Consider the following 19,633-nt stretch of genomic DNA (forward strand, 5'->3'; position numbering starts at 1 on the left):
TCAGTCCCAGTCCTAGTCCTAATCCTAGTCCCAGCCCGTCTCTGGTATACTTCCCGGAAAAAAGCACCGTAAATACTAATATAGGCAAATTTATATACGAAATTTCAGGCAAATCGAATAGGACGTATGTAAATAGGTATGTGGGTATTATTAATTCTTGTCTTTATTTCGGCTTCGCATGCATATTTATCAGTTTTTCCAAGTTGATGCGACTAAATCGAATATCACAATGAACTTTAGAGCTCTCAGCAACAGCTTTCATTTGATATCCATAATACAAACACATTCTAGGGGTATCCGGGTCCATGTCTTGGCCTATATCTCGAGACCCTAGTCACTCAGCGGTGTAAAACTTACTCTGTATTATAGCACACATGAGCAGCTTCAATTTGATACCCATAATATAAAACCACATTCTAGGTGTATCCGGGTCCATGTTTTGGCCTATATCTCGAGACCGTAGTCACCCAGCGGTGTAAAACTTACTCTGTACTAAAGCATACATCATCAGCTTCAATTTGATACTCATAATGTAAAAACTCATCCTAGTGTTACACTCTTCCACGTTTTGGCCTATATCTGGAGACCATAGTCACCAATAGGTATGAAAACTACCCTGTACTAAAGCACTCATCAACAGCTTCAATTTGATACCCACAATGTAAAAACATTGTTTAGGCGTTCACGGGCCCACGATTGGCCTATATCTCCAGACCCTTGTTACCCAGGGGTACGAAAATTATCCTCTACTAAATCACTCATCAACAACTTTCATTTGTTATTCATATTGTATAAACACATTCTAGGGGTACTCGGGTCCACGTTTTGGCCTATATCTCGAGACCGTAGTCACCCAGGGGTATGAAAATTATCCCGTAAAATAGCACTCATCAACAGCTTTCATTTGATATCCATATTGTATAAACACATTCTAGGGGTACCCGGGTCCACGTTTTGATCTCAAGACCCTAGGCACGTAGCGAAAAAAGGTAGACGTTGGCCTATTGTCAGACCTACCCAATATGCTCACAAAATTTCATGAGAATCGGTTCAGCCGTTTCGGAGGAGTTAAGCCTCTAACACCGTGACAGGGGAATTTTATATATTAGATATATATATTTTTTGCAACTTCAGCCCCATTTAACAGCTGGAAGCAAAGAGAGTAGCTAATAAGAGGCACCAGCTGTGAATGTAGGGCAGAACTTCAATCAAAGAGGATAGATATATCTATCCTCTTTGCTTCAATTTGCCAATGTACCTATCATGGCGCAACGATACAAGGTGGCAGCATGGGACAGCTGATTATAAACTTTTTTTATTTGATTTGATACATTAACTTCTGGCGCAGTATGATTTTGACATTTGTCCATCGAATTTACAAAAACAAAGTAAATGAATTTTTTATTCATGTTTGTATGTATGTCGCCATGCTGCCACCTTGTATCGTTCCGCCATGGTACCTATTTCTTGGGCTCGGCCATTCCGTCTCTTCCTATTTTTCGTAAATTGTTGTCTCATATTTTTTGTTTCGCCTGACGAAAATTAAGTAGAGAAGAAGTAAAAATGAGTGACATTGAGTTATTTTCGGCATTTGAGCTTTTTGAAGTTTTGTTTACTTTTGTACAAATGCTTAGAAAATGCAATTTTCATGCAAAATGACATGCTAATACTTTCGCACAAATATTACTTACAATATTTATATACTGTAAACCAGCGCCATCTAGATTTTAAGTTAAGGTGCGACATAAACACAACTATGTATAAACCACAGCTAACTATACGATGTAGATTAAATATAACAATGCATAAACAACAACTAACTTTAAGATGTAAGAAAAAGACTAATGAATAAAGAAGAAGACACTTCCGTTTTGGCGATTAACTAGACACGACGAGTTTATTTAAAACAAGATTGAATCGGGTAACATCACCTTTTGAAGTACATTGTAATCGAAATTTATACCTCAGGTGTGGAGCAAACCTACCAAACTAAATAAAATTAAAGATATTTTAAACCTTTTCTAAAAGAAACTATGGGTAATCCAAGGAAAGACGTAGAAAAAGCACTTGAAGCAGCCGGAGTGGAATTCCCACCATCAGCGACTTTGCAGCAATTACGCAGCTTCCTAACAGATGTTGTGGGAACCAAAGCAACGGAGTCGACCAGCGCTAATTCAAATACTGCCGATATTACTAACACTGTCGATTACACCAATACTTCAGGTGCCTCCAATACTGCCGATGCCGCCAACTCTGCCGATGCCGTCAACTCTGCCGCTGCCGTCAATTCTGCCGATGCCGTCAACTCTACCGATGCCGCCAACTCTGCCGATGCCGCCAATTCTGCCGATGTCACCAATACTGCAGATGCCGGTCATATTGCAAATGCCGTCAATACAACTGATGTTGCCAATCACGAAGCCAAAGTCAAACCCAATGCTTTGTTACAATTGTTAGCGCAATGGGCATACGAAACCCAACTGCCCATATCCAGTACGTCCAGATGGATCCTGTTTCCGGTGCTGGCGAATGGGACACGACCATCGCTCCTGCTCGAATCCGCCGAAGGTACTCAGACCACGAGACGAGGTAGCTTTGGTAACCGAGGAGCATTCAATTTCGTAAGTTTATCATTTAAGGTAGATAGTGAGTTAGTATCTGACACTTTTTTTTTCTCTGTTTGACACCGGCAGCCCGGTTAGTTTTATAAAGGAGTCATGTGTCCCAAAACAGTTGGCTGGCCAAAAGATCAGCGGATCCATATCTAAATACAAAAGTATCGGAGGAAAAAATGTATTCATTATTAACAATGTAAAATGTAAAATTAAATTTAGAAACAAAACAAATGAAATCGAATTAAATATCTTGCCAGATAAGAGCATGACCATACCTATTGTTTTGGGACGTGATTTCCTCAGAGTTTTAATATAAAATTGAGAGGTCTTGTTGACAAATACCTTAAAGAAAAATAAATAGGTTTAAGATATGAGCCTGGTATTCCTAGAGGGACACAATCCGGTACTGGTTCTGATGCACATTCTGTTGTTGTTAGCCCGACACAACTTAATCAAGAATATAATGAAAGTGAGCCTAATGCTGTTGAATCCTGGGAGCCTAAGAATCCCACTGCCGCTGACGTACCTGAAATATTTATCATAGATGTTTCTTATGACGAAGAAGATGTTGACATTAGTTTTAAGTTAGCTGAAGGCCAGCGTGATGATCTAAGATGACTCATTAACAATACCTATATTAACCCTGACATTGAACCTGAAGCATATAAGTACGAAATGAAGATACATGTAACCAGCGATGTTGCATTCCATTGCTCTCCCCGGAGACTTTCATACGCTGAGCGCAGCCAAGTGCAATCGATTGTACAGGAACTGAAACAAGAAGGAGTCATACGACCCAGTGACTCACCCTATGCGTCCGCCATCGTACTGGTTAAAAAGAAGATCGGACAGCTACGAATGTGTGTAGACTATCGGGCACTAAATAAATTAACCATAAGGGATAATTACCCTTTACCCCTGATTGAAGACTGCCTCGAATACCTAGAAAATAAAAAGTTCTTCTCTGTCCTTGATTTAAAAAGTGGATACCACCATGTACAAATGGCCCCTGAGTCAATCAAATTCACTGAATTCGTAACTCCTAACGGTCAATATGAATACCTAAAAATGCCTTTCGGTCTAAAAAACGCACCTGCGGTATTCCAACGTTTTATTAATAACGTTTTTCGAAATATGATTGACGATGGGAAAATAATAGTCTACATGGATGATATCCTTGTTGCTACAGCCGGATTTGAAGAGCACAAGAACCTTCTAAAATCAGTCCTAGAACGACTTAGCATACGAGCGCTGAAATTAAATCTGAGTAAATGTAGATTTGGATATGACGAAATTGACTACTTAGGATACACTGTTACCCGTGCAGGGATATTGCCGAATAATTCCCACATCAAAGCCATTCAAAAGTTCCCAATACCAACTAACCAAAGACAACTGCAGTCATGTCTTGGGTTATTTTCATATTTTCGCCGATTTGTGCCTTCCTTCTCCCAAATTGCAAAACCTCTACAGAATCTGCTTAAGAGAAATTCCCAATTCGATTTCGATGAAAAATGTCTCGATGCTTTTCAAGAGTTAAAGTCCAGTGAAAAGCCCTGTCCTAACCGTATATAATCCAAGACGAGAGACAGAACTTCATTGTGACGCCAGCAGCATAGGTTTCGGTTCGGTGCTCCTACAGCGCCAGGATGATAAGAAGTTCCACCCCGTATCATATTTCTCCAAAACTGCTTCGAGTGCTGAATCGAAATATCACAGTTTCGAACTGGAGACCCTAGCCATCATATATGCTCTTAGAAGATTTAGACACTACTTGGAAGGTATCCCGTTCACGATAATTACATATTGTAATTCGTTAACGATGACCCTCGATCGAAAACAGTTAAATCCCTGAATAGCTAGATGGGCACTGGAACTCGAGAATTATAATTACAAGATACGACACAGGAAAGGAGCATCTATGGGTCATGTCGATGCTTTGAGCAGGAGGGAAATTGCCTCAATCATAAATACAGACGACGTGGAGTTTCAATTGCAGATTGCTCAGGAGCGTGATAAGAATATTGAATCAATACGAAGTCGCCTGTAGAATGAAGACGTATCAGAGTACGAACTAACGGATGGGCTTGTTTACAAAAAGAAACCAAATGGTAAAAGAGCATTGTGTGTTCCTAAGTGAACTGGAACACAACGTAATACAGGTGATACACGAAAAGTTAGGCCACTTGTCGGTGGATAAAACCCTCGACAAGCTTTCCCTTTATTATTGGTTCCCGAATATGAGAATGAAGGTAGAGAAGCACATTAGGAATTGCCTGAAATGTATCATGTACGCGACACCCCCACAAGCCAAGGAAATAACCTTATACACTATCCCAAAAGAACCACTGCCGTTTCATACCATCCACATTGACAACTTCGGGCCGCTTCCACCAATTAGGTCCAAACGAAAACATGTTCTTGTGGTGGTGGATGCTTTCACGAAGTATGTCAAACTTTATCCAACCAACTCTACGAGCACTCGGGAAGTGATCGCCTCCCTTGAAAAATACTTTAATTATTACAGCCGACCAAGTAGAATCATAAGTGACTGCTTCACCTCCTTGGAATTTGGTGCCTTTCTAAAGAATAAAAACATAAGTCACATAAAAGTTGCAGTTGCTTCGCCGCAAGTTAACGGCCAAGTCGAAAGAGTAAATAGGGTGTTGAAAGCCATGTTAGGTAAGCTAACTAATGAAATAAACCATGACGACTGGGTTAAGAAGCTACTTGAAGTGGAATATGCAATTAACAATTCAAAGCACAGTACTTCTCGCGATACACCAAGTCGGCTCCTTTTTGGTGTTGAACAAAAGGGTGTGATTGTGGATGAATTCACCGAGTTTTTCCACGACAAAATATGCCCTGATGACGGACGAGATTTAGATCAAATACGTAAACATGCATCTGACTCTATCTTAGCTAGGCAGGCGTATGACATTAAGCGGCTATCGAATGATTATCCCCGGACCAAGACCTACAGCATAGGTGACTACGTTGTAATCAGAAACGTTGACAGGACAGTGGGTAGTAATAAAAAACTAATACCACGCTACAAGGGCCCCTATATTATTCATGAGGCATTAGGGAATGATAGGTATGTCGTCAGAGACATTAACAATTGCCAACTGACCCAACTCCCTTATGATGGAGTGGTGGAGGCCCATCGTATCAGGATGTGGCGGCAACAACTCGAAGGATGTGCTGACGAACTGGAATGCGATTCTCTGGGATGAATTAAATGAGTTCCTCCTTCATGATCGGGATCGATCTTTTATCAGGATTGGCCGAGCTGTAAACCAGCGCCATCTAGATTTTAAGTTAAGGTGCGACATAAACACAACTATGTATAAACCACTGTTATGGTTTCGCATTTACAATGGAAGCAGTAAGGAAGGCGGTCGGCATGATGTGTTGGTGCACATTGGCTAGTCATTGTCGGCTGGGGCGGGTCCTTGCCAACCTTACTGTTCCTGCGCCATAAACAGAAGAAAAGGTCATATCATGCCTTAAAAAAAACTGACAAAAGCGCAGAACTAATTCAAAACGCTCAAATGGACTAAAACAAAATCCGGTCGAACCGGATGTCATGGACAGACCGTTAAAACATTCAAAATATAACTTAAAAAAATAATCAAACGCAAAAAAAGTTACCGAACCGGACACGGCCGGTTACTAAAGCTGAAATTCAAAAGAACAAAAAAAAAGCTGAAAAGTAAAAGAAAGGGAAAGGGCCAAATATATAGAGGGGCGCCGCGGGTGGTGTTTCGACGCCCGGTGCTTTATCCCACCCTCAAAATCCATGGCCACCGACGCACCTATTTTTCGGTGGCCCCTTACCTGGTAACCCTACGTGCCTTCTAAATAAATGGCGACGCCAGCATTCCCATATTATATACAAGTTTATTCAAATATCATTATTACTAAAGTATGTATGCTATGAAAGAAATAATTAAAGCTATACCTATATTTAGGTCACCTCCTTTTTTTTTGACAAGGGTTATAAGCGCTTGGTGCGAAAAAAAAAATTGTAAATAAATGTGCTTATGAAGAGTAGATATATTACATACAAAGTAGAAATTTGGTTAAATGCCCCTTTTCTTTTCATTCACAAACCTATCTTAGGGCTGTACAGTTTGGATACAACTTCCGATAATTGGGGCCCCCTTACAAAATTAATATGTTGTTGTAGTAGACTTATTTTGAGTTTAACAAAACACCAATTCGGTATAACACATAGTATAATGACACTAATATATACTATGCACTAAGAAAATTGTTATGAACGCAACTAAGACTAAATTTGGGGTAAATCATACTCCTCGAAGAAATTGTTTCACATGTTCAAGTAAAACGTAAGCTTTTAAATTCATAGAAAAATTAACGAAGTCATTTACCTGTTCAGGTGAAACGTAAACTGTTTTACATGTACCAGTCAGTGCTGGTATTGTTTTGTGTTTAGTTCAACTCAGTCAAAAAAAAAATAAAATTAAGATAATAAAATGAAAGAACAAAGAAGATGATTCAGATTTGAAATGTTTCAGGTATGTATATAATAATATTACTTTAATATGTATAAATTTATTTTTGACATAGATTCATGTAGAATGAAGCGATTGAAGTTCCACTGCAAATTTTATGATTTGTAAGTTAAACTCGACAATGCATTCACTTCTTGAGTTGAGGTTGATAATGAAAAAAAAGCAATAAAGTAGATGCCATATTAATTATTCACAATTTGCACGGGCATGCTGCCGTTAGTAAGATGGCAGTAAGCAATAAAAAAAAACTTGCATGTACTGTAACTTACATTATCACTAAATTTAACAGTTTACTGATAAAGATTATAGAAAATAGTATATATATATATTTTTTTTTTGTTGATAATGTAAGTTAACTTGCATTACTCGTTAATTGCATCCCTTAATATAAATTTAATGCGTTTTAACTGATAATGCAATTGAACTTAAATTACCAATAAAACTTCATTCCTTACAGAAACAATATCAATACCCTTTGCTCATTCCAAAAACATATCCGCAACAATTGCATTAATTAAAAAGTAATAGTAAAATTTTACTGTAACGCAAAGCAACTTTTAATACCTGAAACCTTTTTTTTTTGCTTCACGGGCAGTACAAATTGCCTACCTATGACCATTAAGATATGTTTTGTATTTTTCTTTTTAATGCTTCTAAGTTAATTAAACCTCCTTCACTTTACGTTACGTCTACTTTTTTTTTTTTGCATGGTATAATAAGTTAACTTTACTACAAGTGGATGCAGCTTGCTAAAGAACAAGTTTGAGGCTACAAATACGTATATTTAGTTCAGTATTGGAACGAACTCACCGCTTTACCCGCTGATATTCGTTGTCGCAATTGGCCTGGCCCCAGGCCTATATTCGCAGCCCTGTGGTTGTCATTGTAGCTGGTATATTGTAGCCCGTATGGACGTAGCTGATAAAGATGCGGCTAGTATTGTTATAGCCGGTATGGACGTAGCTAATAAAGATGCGCTAGTATTGTTATAGCCGGTATGGACGTAGCTAATAAAGGTGCGCTAGTATTGTTATAGCCGGTATGGACGTAGCTGATAGGGTTGCGCTAGTATTGTTATAGCCCGTATGGACGTAGCTGATAGGGTTGCGCTATTATTGTTATAGCCGGTATGGACGTAACTGATAAAGATGCGGCTAGTATTGTTGTAGCCGGTATGGACGCAGCTGATAAAGATGCGGCTAGTATTGTTGTCGGTGGTACCGCCTGTTGTAGGTGTTAACATTAGTGGCCGCAGGCCTATGTTCGCGGCCCCGCTGTGTGCGTTGCAGCTGGTGGTGGCGGTACGTCTGGTGGTTGTGTGTTTGCTCGTGGTTGGCGCTAATGGAAGGGTTGGGGGAGGTACTACTGATGATGAAGCCCGTGATAATAGTAGGCGCCGTTGGTGGTGGTGGGCGCTTTGGGTAGAGGTAACCGAGTGAACCGGGTGGCGATAAAGCTTCGCGCTACCCTGCACGAGCCGGATGACTTGGCTCTTTGACGTTGATTGTATTACGCGGCAACGTACTGCTGGCCCTGGAGGCGGAGGCGGTGTCGGACGCTTTTCCGCAGGTGGTAGTGTTCTTCGTAAACGTAGAGGAAGAGGTTTATCTCACTAAGTGTGACTGCGAACGCCGACCTACTTCAACTGGAACTTATGTCCACACAAAACAATCGGTGCAGAGTTTATTACCACCCAAAATAGACGCACAGAAACGAGATTTGTCGGAAAGAACGGTTTCGGTGCTTTGCGCTATCGACTCTTTCCTAGTTTCTGGACAATTACTTGCGTATGTTCACAGCCGGCGGGGATGTTTTGTGATCACCAAAATTTTTCCACCCTTCCACTTTTTTATCTTGCCGGAAACTCTTGGCAATTTTCGCTAGTGATCGCCAGTATTTTCTTTCTTCTTTTTCGATACTTTTGTATCGCAACTTTCGCCCCATCCCCAGTCGCTAGGTGTGTTCGCACGAAAACGCTCCCAAGTGGACCGTGACCGTAGACCATAACAGCAGACTGTAACACCACAGCTAACTATACGATGTAGATTAAATATAACAATGCATAAACGTAAAGCTGGAGTCATTGGTGCCGTATGTCATATCGCTGTATCCGTATCCCTAACGTAATCAGCTGTTTATCGTTACGACGGTAAACCAAAACCCAATTGGTTGGCTACGATACGGTTACGACCTTAGCGGCACCAATAATCGATTGCATTGATTCTCATAAGGTTGGTCGAATCAGCTGTTAAAAGGTTACCGATACGGTTACCGATAAAGCACCAATGTCTCCAGCTTTAAGATGTAAGAAAATGACTAATGAATAAAGAAGAAGACACTTCCGTTTTGGCGATTAACTAGACACGACGTGTTTATTTAAAACAAGATTGAATCGGGTAACATCACCTTTTGAAGTACATTGTAATAGAAATTTATAATACAATATTTATGGAATATTATCTACTCTCTTTGAGAGAGCCATTCTTCAGTTGGATCTGAACAGCTTAGTTGTATGGTGTAATGCTAACCTTCCGAAGTGTAAATTCATGTGTTTTACACGAAAGCTACCTTAAATATGTAAGGTGTAACCCCCTATACCTCTGTGTGTCTTTGCATTTGAATGATTTATTACATAAGTATACAGTATATTTTTGTAACTATTATATATTTAAGTTGCCAAGCCTTTTGTTTGTTTTTTATACTATACTTTATTTAGTCTGATTAATTGTTAAATCTGTAGACTAATAAATAAATAAATAAATAAACAACTCCCTTCACAGTACTTGTCGAGATACACCTAGCCGACTACTCTTCGGTGTTGAGCAGAGAGGTATAATAGTGGTTGACTTCACCAAGTACTTTCAAGATAAGTTATGTCCCGATGAAGATAAAGATTTGAAAATTTCGCTGTTTAGTTGCCAAGGTGGCAGTGCATCTCGTGAAAATGTACACTACCTTTGAGATGCAAACCTATTTCGTTGAAACAAAAGCCCGTTCAATGCAACCCTGCGTTACCTTCGGATTACTTTTCTTACTATTCTCCGTTCGTAAAAGTGCAACAATTTTGTGTTGATTGTCATTTCATGTGCAATATTTATGGATAATTATAAACAACATAAATAAAAACGTGCTACATAATCAAAAAAAATATCCCTAAACTTATGGAAACTTGAAAAGAAGTGTAACAAAGTTAAGAAAATTAAAGAATTTGATGTGAAAATACCAATGCACCAATGCGCAGAATCAACAGGTTTGCGTACCACAACCAAAGAGGACAGATATAATTCTATCTATCCTCTTTGCCAAAACAAAGTCGTGGCGCTTTGTTGTTTTGTTTGCTGGGCCAGTTTGGAATAACATTAACACATGAATGCTTGGATTGTAACTGGTGGAGTTGTGGCTTGTTAAATTCCCGTTGTGCATAGATTCATCAAGAATCTATGTATGCGCTTGCATAAATTTTAAAAGCAAGTGTGAAGAGCTGGTATAAATCGCAGAACAATAAATAATGTGAAAAAGTCGCCCGCAATAAAAAAGGTTTATAATAAAGTAAGAAAAACTTTAAGTAATTGAATTAAAATAAAACCTATTTGGCGTTCCACAACCATTTGTTGCAATGCTAACGCTGCTCGGCGAGTGTCATCTGTGGAGTATACGCGAGGAGGTGCGCATCAAATCAACAGATCTGGGCGCCTTTCGCTACACACGAAATCGTGAGGCTCAACAGCAGAATATTGAGCTAACAGCATTGGCCAAGAGTGACTACACGGAAAGGCGGAATGGTGTGGCAGTGCTAAAAAATAGTCGGAAAACACCAGGAAGATTGAAGGATAATATAAAAAAGTTGGAAGAATTACTACGCAGCTATAAAATTGTGCATTCAGAATGGCGCGATTCAGCACAAGTGCTACTCCTATTTGCCAATGGTATGATAGCGCATATTTGTGTGGATGCTACAACGGGTGACATATTGCGCATGGTCTACGAGAAATATTTCGTTGGCAAACTGGCGTCAGAAGTAATCACCGATGGTAAGTGAATAAATGTATTGTCACAAGTTGCAGCTAAAGCTACTACATATTTAGCTCGATTGTGTGCTAGAGAAATTTGCATTTGTACTTACCCATGAGCAAGCGCGCATTCACGCAGTTTCACATGCAATTAATGTTAATTAATTTCGCTACAACTTTTCTGTTTTGGTTACTTTTTACTTTGCTTATACTTATACTGTCTTTTTTTCTACAAGAAGCAATTTGTTTTATTGTTTTCTATTTCATATTTGTTGTAGCATTTTTCACGCGCTCCTACATCGTCTTGGCCTATAACACGAATCAATTGACGGTGGTGCATTTGCAGAAACCGAATACACGGCCACAAGGGCCTGAGAAAATAAGCAATATGGATCCGCGTATATTCCATGTGATAATACCAGGCGCATCAGAAAGAAAGTTGTCACGGCATTTAACGGTGAATAACAGTTCGGATTTATTTGTCATTTGGACAAAGTCGTCACAGAACGAAGTTTATCCATGGCGGCCAACTATACGTGATCAAGATCGCGCTAATATACATGTTTTCAAACTGAAAGGGTAACTATAAAAAAAAATATACATACATACTTAAATTTACCAGGGCTACTTTGGAATTTCAATATAGCACTGAAATACAATTTCAAACAACATCAAGAACCCACATTGACAATTGATGTTTTTGTTGCTGATGCCACAAATGGTTATTCCATCGGTTTAATGGGCTTTTTAATATAACACAAGTACTATGAGGTGCAACTCGTTGACTGATCCAAAAATACAGAGCGACTTTTACCTCTCAATATCAATATATTACTAAATTTAAAATATTTAAATAATTTAGAGTATTCAAAAAATTACTTATCAACTCTCATATAAGAAACTGCAAGGTTGAAAATTATAAAAATGCCCAATTTGTAAAATTTTTTCTCTCGTAGAATGCAAATAGAATCAGTTTCGTATTGTTGGTCTGAAAATGATCCACTCTCTGTGGATTTCCTACGCTCAGCTGAAAGCCAAGTTCTCACCGTAGAGCAAAAGGTGTCACGAAAGGGTGAAATATCTGCTGAAGTATGCTCCTATGAAATTAACTCGGGTAAAATGACACGCGCCATAGTCACATCCATAACAATGGGAACACAAATTTGTTGCCACGCCTTCAGTCCAGATCAGGAGAAACTCTTTTTGGGATCAATTGACCGTAAAATTTGTTTACATGATCTAGTACAGCAATCTACCATAGTGTCATCACAAATTGATATCGTAAGCTAGTTTCAGTTTAACATAACTTGCCATTTTTGATTTAATATTCATTACCATCATAATTTCTTTGTAGATACCCACACAATGCGACTGGCATTCGGATAGCAGCATTGTGATGGTTGCTAATGAGCGTGCACAATTTCAATGTTTTGATCTAGCATTAACGGCGGTGGGTAATCAACTACAAAGCGAAGATGTCACACCACTAAATTTATTGGATCTTTCACATTATTTCACAATACAACCAACGCTACTGCGCATATCATTCAGTCACAAGCCTGATTTGGCGCAGCATTTGTTACCTTATGTACAAACCGATTGCTTGTTATTGTTGCATTTCGAACATGGTCCATTGGGTTGTTTGCGTTTTTTTGCTAGCGCTGGAATGCGTGGCGACATACACAATTCAGGCCTGACCGCTGATGTTTTAGTTGACAAATATTTATCATTAAACCAACTAGAAAAAGCTGTCAATTTGTTGGTGGCGTTGAATTGGGAAACCTATGGCGCTATGTGTTTAATATCGCTACACAAAATTGCAAATTATGTCTTCTATCGTAGCGAAGCAAAACGTATACGTGTGGAATTGATGAGTAAAGCGCTAAAAACATTCTCCGATACACTTTCTGAAGAGACAATAGATGAATTTAGTGATCAAGTATACGATTTGAAAAGGCGTTTTTTCTTTTATCTTTTGCGGTATAGTATAAATTAGTTGAATCTCTTAAATATTTATACATTGTACTTAAAATGAATGTATACTTGCAGAAAACAAATGTACGCAGAGGCATTCGAAGTTGCAGAGGATATTGAAGACTATGATCTCTTTATGGATCTATTCAATGTAACAATATCAAATGTAAACTTTATAGATTTCTCAGCAGCTGCATTTAGCCAAGCTGCGACTATACTGCATGCGGAGCAAAGGCATGGCAGCAACGGTGGTAAATTAAGCTTGGTTGTTGATTATCGCTCTGAATCTGCTAGCTCGCAATCAACATATACCGAATTGCAAGTTCAAAAAGCGCGAAACAAAGTGCTACGTTACAGTAATCAAAAAAAGAATTTTAAAAATTACGTGCCACCGTTGCCATCTCTTAAATCAAAAATATTCAATGCGGAAATGATAAAAATTAATATACCGAAACCAGAATTACGCATAGATAGTACCCAAGATACAGCGCGCACGCGTGCACCCCCACCACCACCGCCGTTGCCATCGTTAAGAAGTTTGAAAATCTCACAAAATAAGAATGGTCTGCCTAATACAAACAGTACCCTTGCCGAATTGTCCTTAAAAAGTGGCAGTGATTTTAATTGTGCTAAATTGGGTACGTATTGCATTTGACTCCCTATATTTATTAGCACATACAATGTATATTCAACCTGTCCTTTGTTTGTTGTTTATAGGTAACGTTGCTGCCACACCAGTTACGCTGTTACCATGGCAACAACAACTGCCCGCCGATTTCATTACACCTAACAACATTCCCACACATACGTTACTTGCGCGAAACAATGAACATACGCTTATTTCAGCTTCATCCAAAACGCATACGCATGCCAACGCAACAACATATCTGCATCATGCATCACCAGCTTTGGTAGATGAAAGCTCTTTGCCACTGTCACAAAAGCTCACGCATTCCCTTCCAGTTCCAATCGCTTCCACAACAACGTTCATTAGTAATTCGAATATAATAGCCTCGCATTCGCGCATGTACAAGCCTAAATACTATCAACATCCATTAGTATCAGGCACAATACCTCCTACTTTGGCTTCAACAACTGAGGAACATCAGAAGCGTTTATTACAGAAGAAGCCGACCGCATCTATACTTTCAAATAGTTCTTCCGCACAACAAACAAACGGTGCTACTGTTATGAATGAAGGTAGCAGTACGACACTAGCGAATGGCATGCAAAAAGATTCACACGTTAGTGGAGGCAACGGACGAAATGCTGTTGGTGAAAAGAATAAAGTAAAGTTCTCCGATACGGTGCAGGTTGCTGTTGTCCCGGTAAGTATAAACCAAAATATTTATGTGGTCACAAAGGATAGCAGCGCTTGTCAGTAAAGTTTGCAAGCATATACATTGAGCTGTCTTTGTTGTTTAAGCGTTCCGTCTCTGTGCTGAGTACATTTTAATTTACTGAATAAAATATGAAGACAATTGCGATAAGTTTACAACAACTAAGTCATGACGTGGCTGAATACGTTTGTAACACTTCAACCATCGTAGGAGTGCGGGTTCAAATCCCACTCACGGGAGAAAAGGCTTTGAAGAGATTTACGAAGTATAATCCAAACAGCTGTCACCTTGTCCGTCCTGATGTCACGTTGTTTAAATTTTTCCCAAATTATTAAATTAATTTACTATTATTTTAATTGTAGGAAATTCCACGCAAAGAAAAACCGCAACCACCGAAGCGTAATGGCTATTCTCGTCCCCTCGCCCGTAATATTACAAACCCTAAAAAGGAATTGGCCGATAGTTTACCACTTTGCCATCCGCAGGATGAATATTTAAAAGATTTCAATCCATTATCAGCAGGTATATCTATTTGCGTTTCGTACTTTATAGTCAATCTATTGCTAAAAAAAATGTTTCAGCTGAAGACTTGCCTCGTCCACCCTCAAAACCTAATAATCGTGAAGATGCATCAAAATCACGCAAATCAAATAATACAACCCAGCCGGCCATTAAAGTGGTACATTTCGGAGTGGTATAATGCATCACAGTCCCTATTATATTTATACTAGGTCTACATTTTGGCGCTATTGGTGCTAATAACAATACAAATTGCAATAGAAGCTGGGCCACACACCCTAATAAAACAGTTAATTGCAGGCATTTGTAGGCAGGATCAATAATAATCCAAAAGGAATTAGGAATAATAATAATTATTCAAAATAATGTTTGACAAAAATAAGGGATTTTGTCACTAACAAAGAGCATATTGTAAAAGTATGTAATTTTCCCTTTGTAAATATCTCTTGTGACCACAAATGAAAGGAAGGATGCGTTCGAGCTGTAACTGTTGTTGCAGGGCATAAAAAGTATATGACAGAGCATCATTTCTTCGGCAAAGTTTGGGCAGCCCGTTCGTTGAATGAAATGTTAACAATGTGTTGATCATCACTAGCAAATCAGACGCAACACTTTTCACTGAGCTATTGCAGCGCATTATCACCTTCAATTTTTTTGCAATACTGCTGTTATTATTTTGCGGCTCGAACATTTCCAAATTTTGATCACATTAAATATTTAACAGTTTGAAGCTACATATATATTTTAGTTAAAATATTGATTTAAAGAAAACTTTATTGCCGTCCAATAGCAAAAGCTTTAAATAGTACATTCCTTTTAAACTTAAGCTTATAATAGTACTTTTAATACACCTTTTGTAAATTAACTGCAACAAATATAATTATATATATATATATATATGTATCATCTGTGTACAATTAGAAGAAATCATTCCTAATTTATACTTTTAGAACTATTTCTTTTTGGGTGCTGGTGCGCCCGTTTGTATGCGCTCCAGTTCGGCTTTTAATTCGAGCAAATCTCGGTCGGGTACATACCGACGTTCTTCAAATTCTTCAGAGTGCTCCTTTATACTCAATTCCACACCTTCCGGCAATGCTGCTTGTGCGATTCGCAAGAATACTGGGTAAATAGGAGCATCTACATCGTTAATTTGTAGATTACGTTCGTAAATGGTCAACCTGTATTCGGCATCCACAACAGTTGAGTTTGGTCGTAATTTCTGAACTTGCGTGGCTTGTGGTGGTAAAGCGTAACTAAAAAACAGTTTCAATGGAAATAAATAAAACGAATGTGTACTCCACTCTGACAGCGTCAACCTACCAATCGGATACATCAATACCCAGGTACTCTGCAATGCTGTGTACGTATCGTTGGTAGCTTTCAAGTATTGGGAAATCATATCCCTTGATCTGTACATTAAGGCAAGTATATTGCGGATATTTAGGCTTCAGGGACTATAAATACAAATTTTAAATACACATGTACTAAATGCTTCATGGTATACATCTAATGCTAACATCTAAATAATCCGGTTCATAAACGCTGCGTCCGTCGCTGTAGTGTCGTATCGTAGCTACACTTGAGGTGGCTGACGCTGTATTGCACAAGAGACGAGGCACAAGTGGAGTCAGCTGCAACGGAAAATATTAAATTAAGAATATTGCAATTGTAAATTTTTCGAAATTTACCTTTTTAAGCATTTCTGGAACTTTTTTGCTTTAAGATCTTCAGGGAGGTTATGTCACCAAAAAATTAACTCTGGATGCTTGAAAAACATATGTGAATTGTTTATATCTAATTATTACATAGTAGTGCTGGGAAACGCGACGCGAAGCTTTTAAAGGCCCATACGCATAAAGGGCGAATTAATGGCACTGATGACATGATACGAAACTTTTATTCTCTCTCAATTCGTTTCCAGGAATGGGTCTTGAAGTTCATTCGATTGTAAACAAAAGTTCGTTCGTTTCCAAGAATGGGTCTTGAACATCAGATGGCTACAGAGTTGCCTAAACTACCAAAAAAAAAACTCCAAGAAATCCGTTCGGTTTCATTATTTTCAAAAAATCAGCAAGTAAGGTGATAAAACTTATTAAAATTTATAAAAAAGGCAAAGTTTTGTGGAAATATTTTGTGGTAGATAAGTGAAAAAATATGAAATAATATATTTCGATTGCGTTGCTTTGCTTTGTTGCGCTTGCACCGCCATAAGATAACAATGAACGGCTAGCCCCTTTTTCACTTTGATGCGACCAAAATATTTATTTACATACATATGTATATCCACATACAATAAAAAACCCAAAAAATGTATAAGAAATTACGAAATTAGATCACTTGGTGAAGTATCTGCGTTGTCGTCCGCAAAAGGCTGTTAATTATACATGTTGCGTTAACCAAAAATTCGAGTTTTTTGATATCCAATTTGACAATCTTGAGTAAGTTTTCAGTGAAAATTATAAATTAAACCTTTACCATGTAAAATACCCAAAGGTATTCTGAAATACCCAAATTTGATTTTGAGTATGATGGTATCTATGGCCAATATTATAAAAAATCCACATTTTCACGTGCTCTCAGAGAGCGAGAAGTTTCATATCATGTCATCTGTGATTAATGGTGTCTTATAACCATAAAGCCATAACCAGATAAAACAGCTGATGAACCTACCTTATGGAAATCAATATAATCAATTAATGGTACCATACCATAACGCTAACTCGATTACATTGATTTCCATAAGGTAGGTGTGATCAGCTGTTTTATCTGGTTATGGCTTTATGGTTATAAGTCACCATTAATTCGCCCTTAAGACTTCCGCATCGCTTCGGTGCAACGTAGCGTCAACAGATAACTTTGAGCACACTTGTCTGCATTGCTATGTATCCAGTCCACTGTTAAAGTAACACAAACGAAATTCAAAATCTTACGTTGTCAAATTCTTCTTGAAATTGTTTGCTATTTAACAAAAATTTTCATCGCCATTCTATGTAATTATAATTTTGTGTTCTGTTAAAAAAAAAAACTGTTTTAAATTTTTTATCATGATAAAAAATCAAGATTTAACCGTCTTCTTTTCCGTTCATTTTGCAGGGAAACTTTCAAGTTGTGTTACGTAAAAGTGGCGCCAGCACCAAAACGACGCAAATTCGAATGTTTTGAGGCATCGTTTTGGCGCTGGCGTAACTTTAAAATAATGCCAGTTGAGAGTTTGAGCAAATAAATAAAGCAAGTTTCGTTTTTTCTATATTTTTATCGTTTTTATGACAAAATCGCGCCAGCACGTCTTGGTGGACAATTGTCTTGGAAGACATGCTAACTATGTTTTTTTTTTTTGTCCCGCACCGTAAGCTACCCCTGAATCTATTTCGTCTAGAACAATAACATTAGGCCTCTGGGTCGAGGTCTAAACCATTTTGGAAAACTGTGTGAATTTAAAGATTATTTCAAGTCTCTTCTCCGATCTTGTTACCATTGCTTTTTGGATATTTTCGAGTTTCTTCTATGATTAAATAGGTATTGAAATCTTTGTTTCCTCAGAAAACTGTCTTGGTAAAATTATACGACAAAATGACGGTCGTAATACACGTCCGAAAATAGAGGATCACGAATCTCAAATCGGAAATAAAAAATTTTGGTTCTGTCAAAAGGCATTCACCAAGAAAACGAAAAATAACCCCCAAACCCTCCTTAATAATAATAAATAACTAGAGTTAGAATCCGCTGCATTTTTGCGCATATCCCCTTTTTGCATTGGAAACCATCAGCGGCGCTTACAAAAATTTACTTTGTGTTGGTTCAATACGGCATTGGAGATCAAATTATATCCGCACCTAATACCTTTGTAAACATTTCTTTTGTGTGTACAAAAAAATCATCATCATTACAACCACATAAAAGTTGTCAGTTACTTTTTCAAATACCTCTTCTCAGAAGCAGAATTATTGATTCCCGATTTCAGATTCGCAATCTTTAGTCCGAAACGAGACTTTTAATACGCTACCCGTTATATAAGCACGTTTATTAAGAGTATCTTGCTGGGGATTACCTGGAATTTTAAACATAAGATAACAGAGCTCTTGTATTTACATAGATAAGTATTTATGAATTAAAAAAGGCTGGGCACGTATCGTGATTTACGATATGATCGAAATCAATGTTTATACTCAGCCTCAGGCTGGGCAGAGCTCACAGGGTATATTAATTTTGTTTTCATAACTGTGCCCCGTAACGGCATAAACTAATCGAGATAGATATAGACTTCTATATATTAAAATGATCTGGCCTAAAAAAGAAATTCATTTATCCATGTCCGTCCGTCCGTCCGTGCCAACTTATTTTTCAGGTCGACTGAATTTAGTATTGCAATTAGGGAGCATATATGAGTGTAGCTGTTTACTTACCATTGCAGCTTGCACCTTTGCTTCCCATTGCGCCTGGTAAACGCCAAACCCGCACGCCCTGAGCCCAGAAACCTTTCTTCGCGATTAAATACGCAGCTCCCGGATAAGCGCCTCGGAAATCGAACCCTCCTCAAGGGCTAAAAAGAGTTCACTCAACCCCAGTTTACTGCGTTGCAGGCTTATCTGTAAGACTCGCAGCCCCATTAGGCAGTTTGCTCATCTTTCGTC

The 19,633-nt window shown here is 38.3% G+C and overlaps 2 protein-coding genes across 2 annotated transcripts; one reads left to right on the plus strand and one right to left on the minus strand.

The window, feature by feature from the left end:
• Nucleotides 1–10,178: 10,178 nt before the first annotated feature.
• On the plus strand, nt 10,179–15,893 carry frtz (WD repeat-containing and planar cell polarity effector protein fritz). Its single transcript, XM_067768769.1, has 8 exons — nt 10,179–11,187; nt 11,445–11,745; nt 12,123–12,447; nt 12,521–13,146; nt 13,216–13,778; nt 13,858–14,468; nt 14,843–15,002; nt 15,062–15,893. Exons 1-8 carry the CDS (start codon nt 10,773–10,775, stop codon nt 15,178–15,180), a joined length of 3,120 nt encoding a protein of 1,039 aa, XP_067624870.1. The 5' UTR covers nt 10,179–10,772; the 3' UTR covers nt 15,181–15,893.
• mRpL48 (mitochondrial ribosomal protein L48) lies at nt 15,756–16,848 on the minus strand. The gene is made up of 4 exons (XM_067768770.1): nt 16,691–16,848; nt 16,520–16,633; nt 16,323–16,456; nt 15,756–16,255 (listed from the first exon to the last, which is right to left on the minus strand). The coding sequence occupies exons 1-4, from the start codon at nt 16,700–16,702 to the stop codon at nt 15,952–15,954; spliced, it is 564 nt and encodes a 187-aa protein (XP_067624871.1). The 5' UTR covers nt 16,703–16,848; the 3' UTR covers nt 15,756–15,951.
• Nucleotides 16,849–19,633: the final 2,785 nt, after the last annotated feature.

Source organism: Eurosta solidaginis, chromosome 2 (genome assembly GCF_040869045.1).
Source record: "Eurosta solidaginis isolate ZX-2024a chromosome 2, ASM4086904v1, whole genome shotgun sequence".
Taxonomy (NCBI): Eukaryota; Metazoa; Arthropoda; class Insecta; order Diptera; family Tephritidae; genus Eurosta; species Eurosta solidaginis.

Coding starts and splice junctions, on each gene's coding strand:
- frtz (XM_067768769.1), top strand. CDS start 10,773: ATGCTAACGCTGCTCGGCGAGTGTCATCTGTGGAGTATACGCGAGGAG. Junction 11,188..11,444: donor GTCAGAAGTAATCACCGATG/GTAAGTGAATAA, acceptor TATTTGTTGTAG/CATTTTTCACGCGCTCCTAC. Junction 12,448..12,520: donor TGTCATCACAAATTGATATC/GTAAGCTAGTTT, acceptor ATTTCTTTGTAG/ATACCCACACAATGCGACTG.
- mRpL48 (XM_067768770.1), bottom strand. Junction 16,457..16,519: donor ATGAACCGGATTATTTAGAT/GTTAGCATTAGA, acceptor TTGTATTTATAG/TCCCTGAAGCCTAAATATCC. Junction 16,256..16,322: donor GGTATTGATGTATCCGATTG/GTAGGTTGACGC, acceptor ACTGTTTTTTAG/TTACGCTTTACCACCACAAG.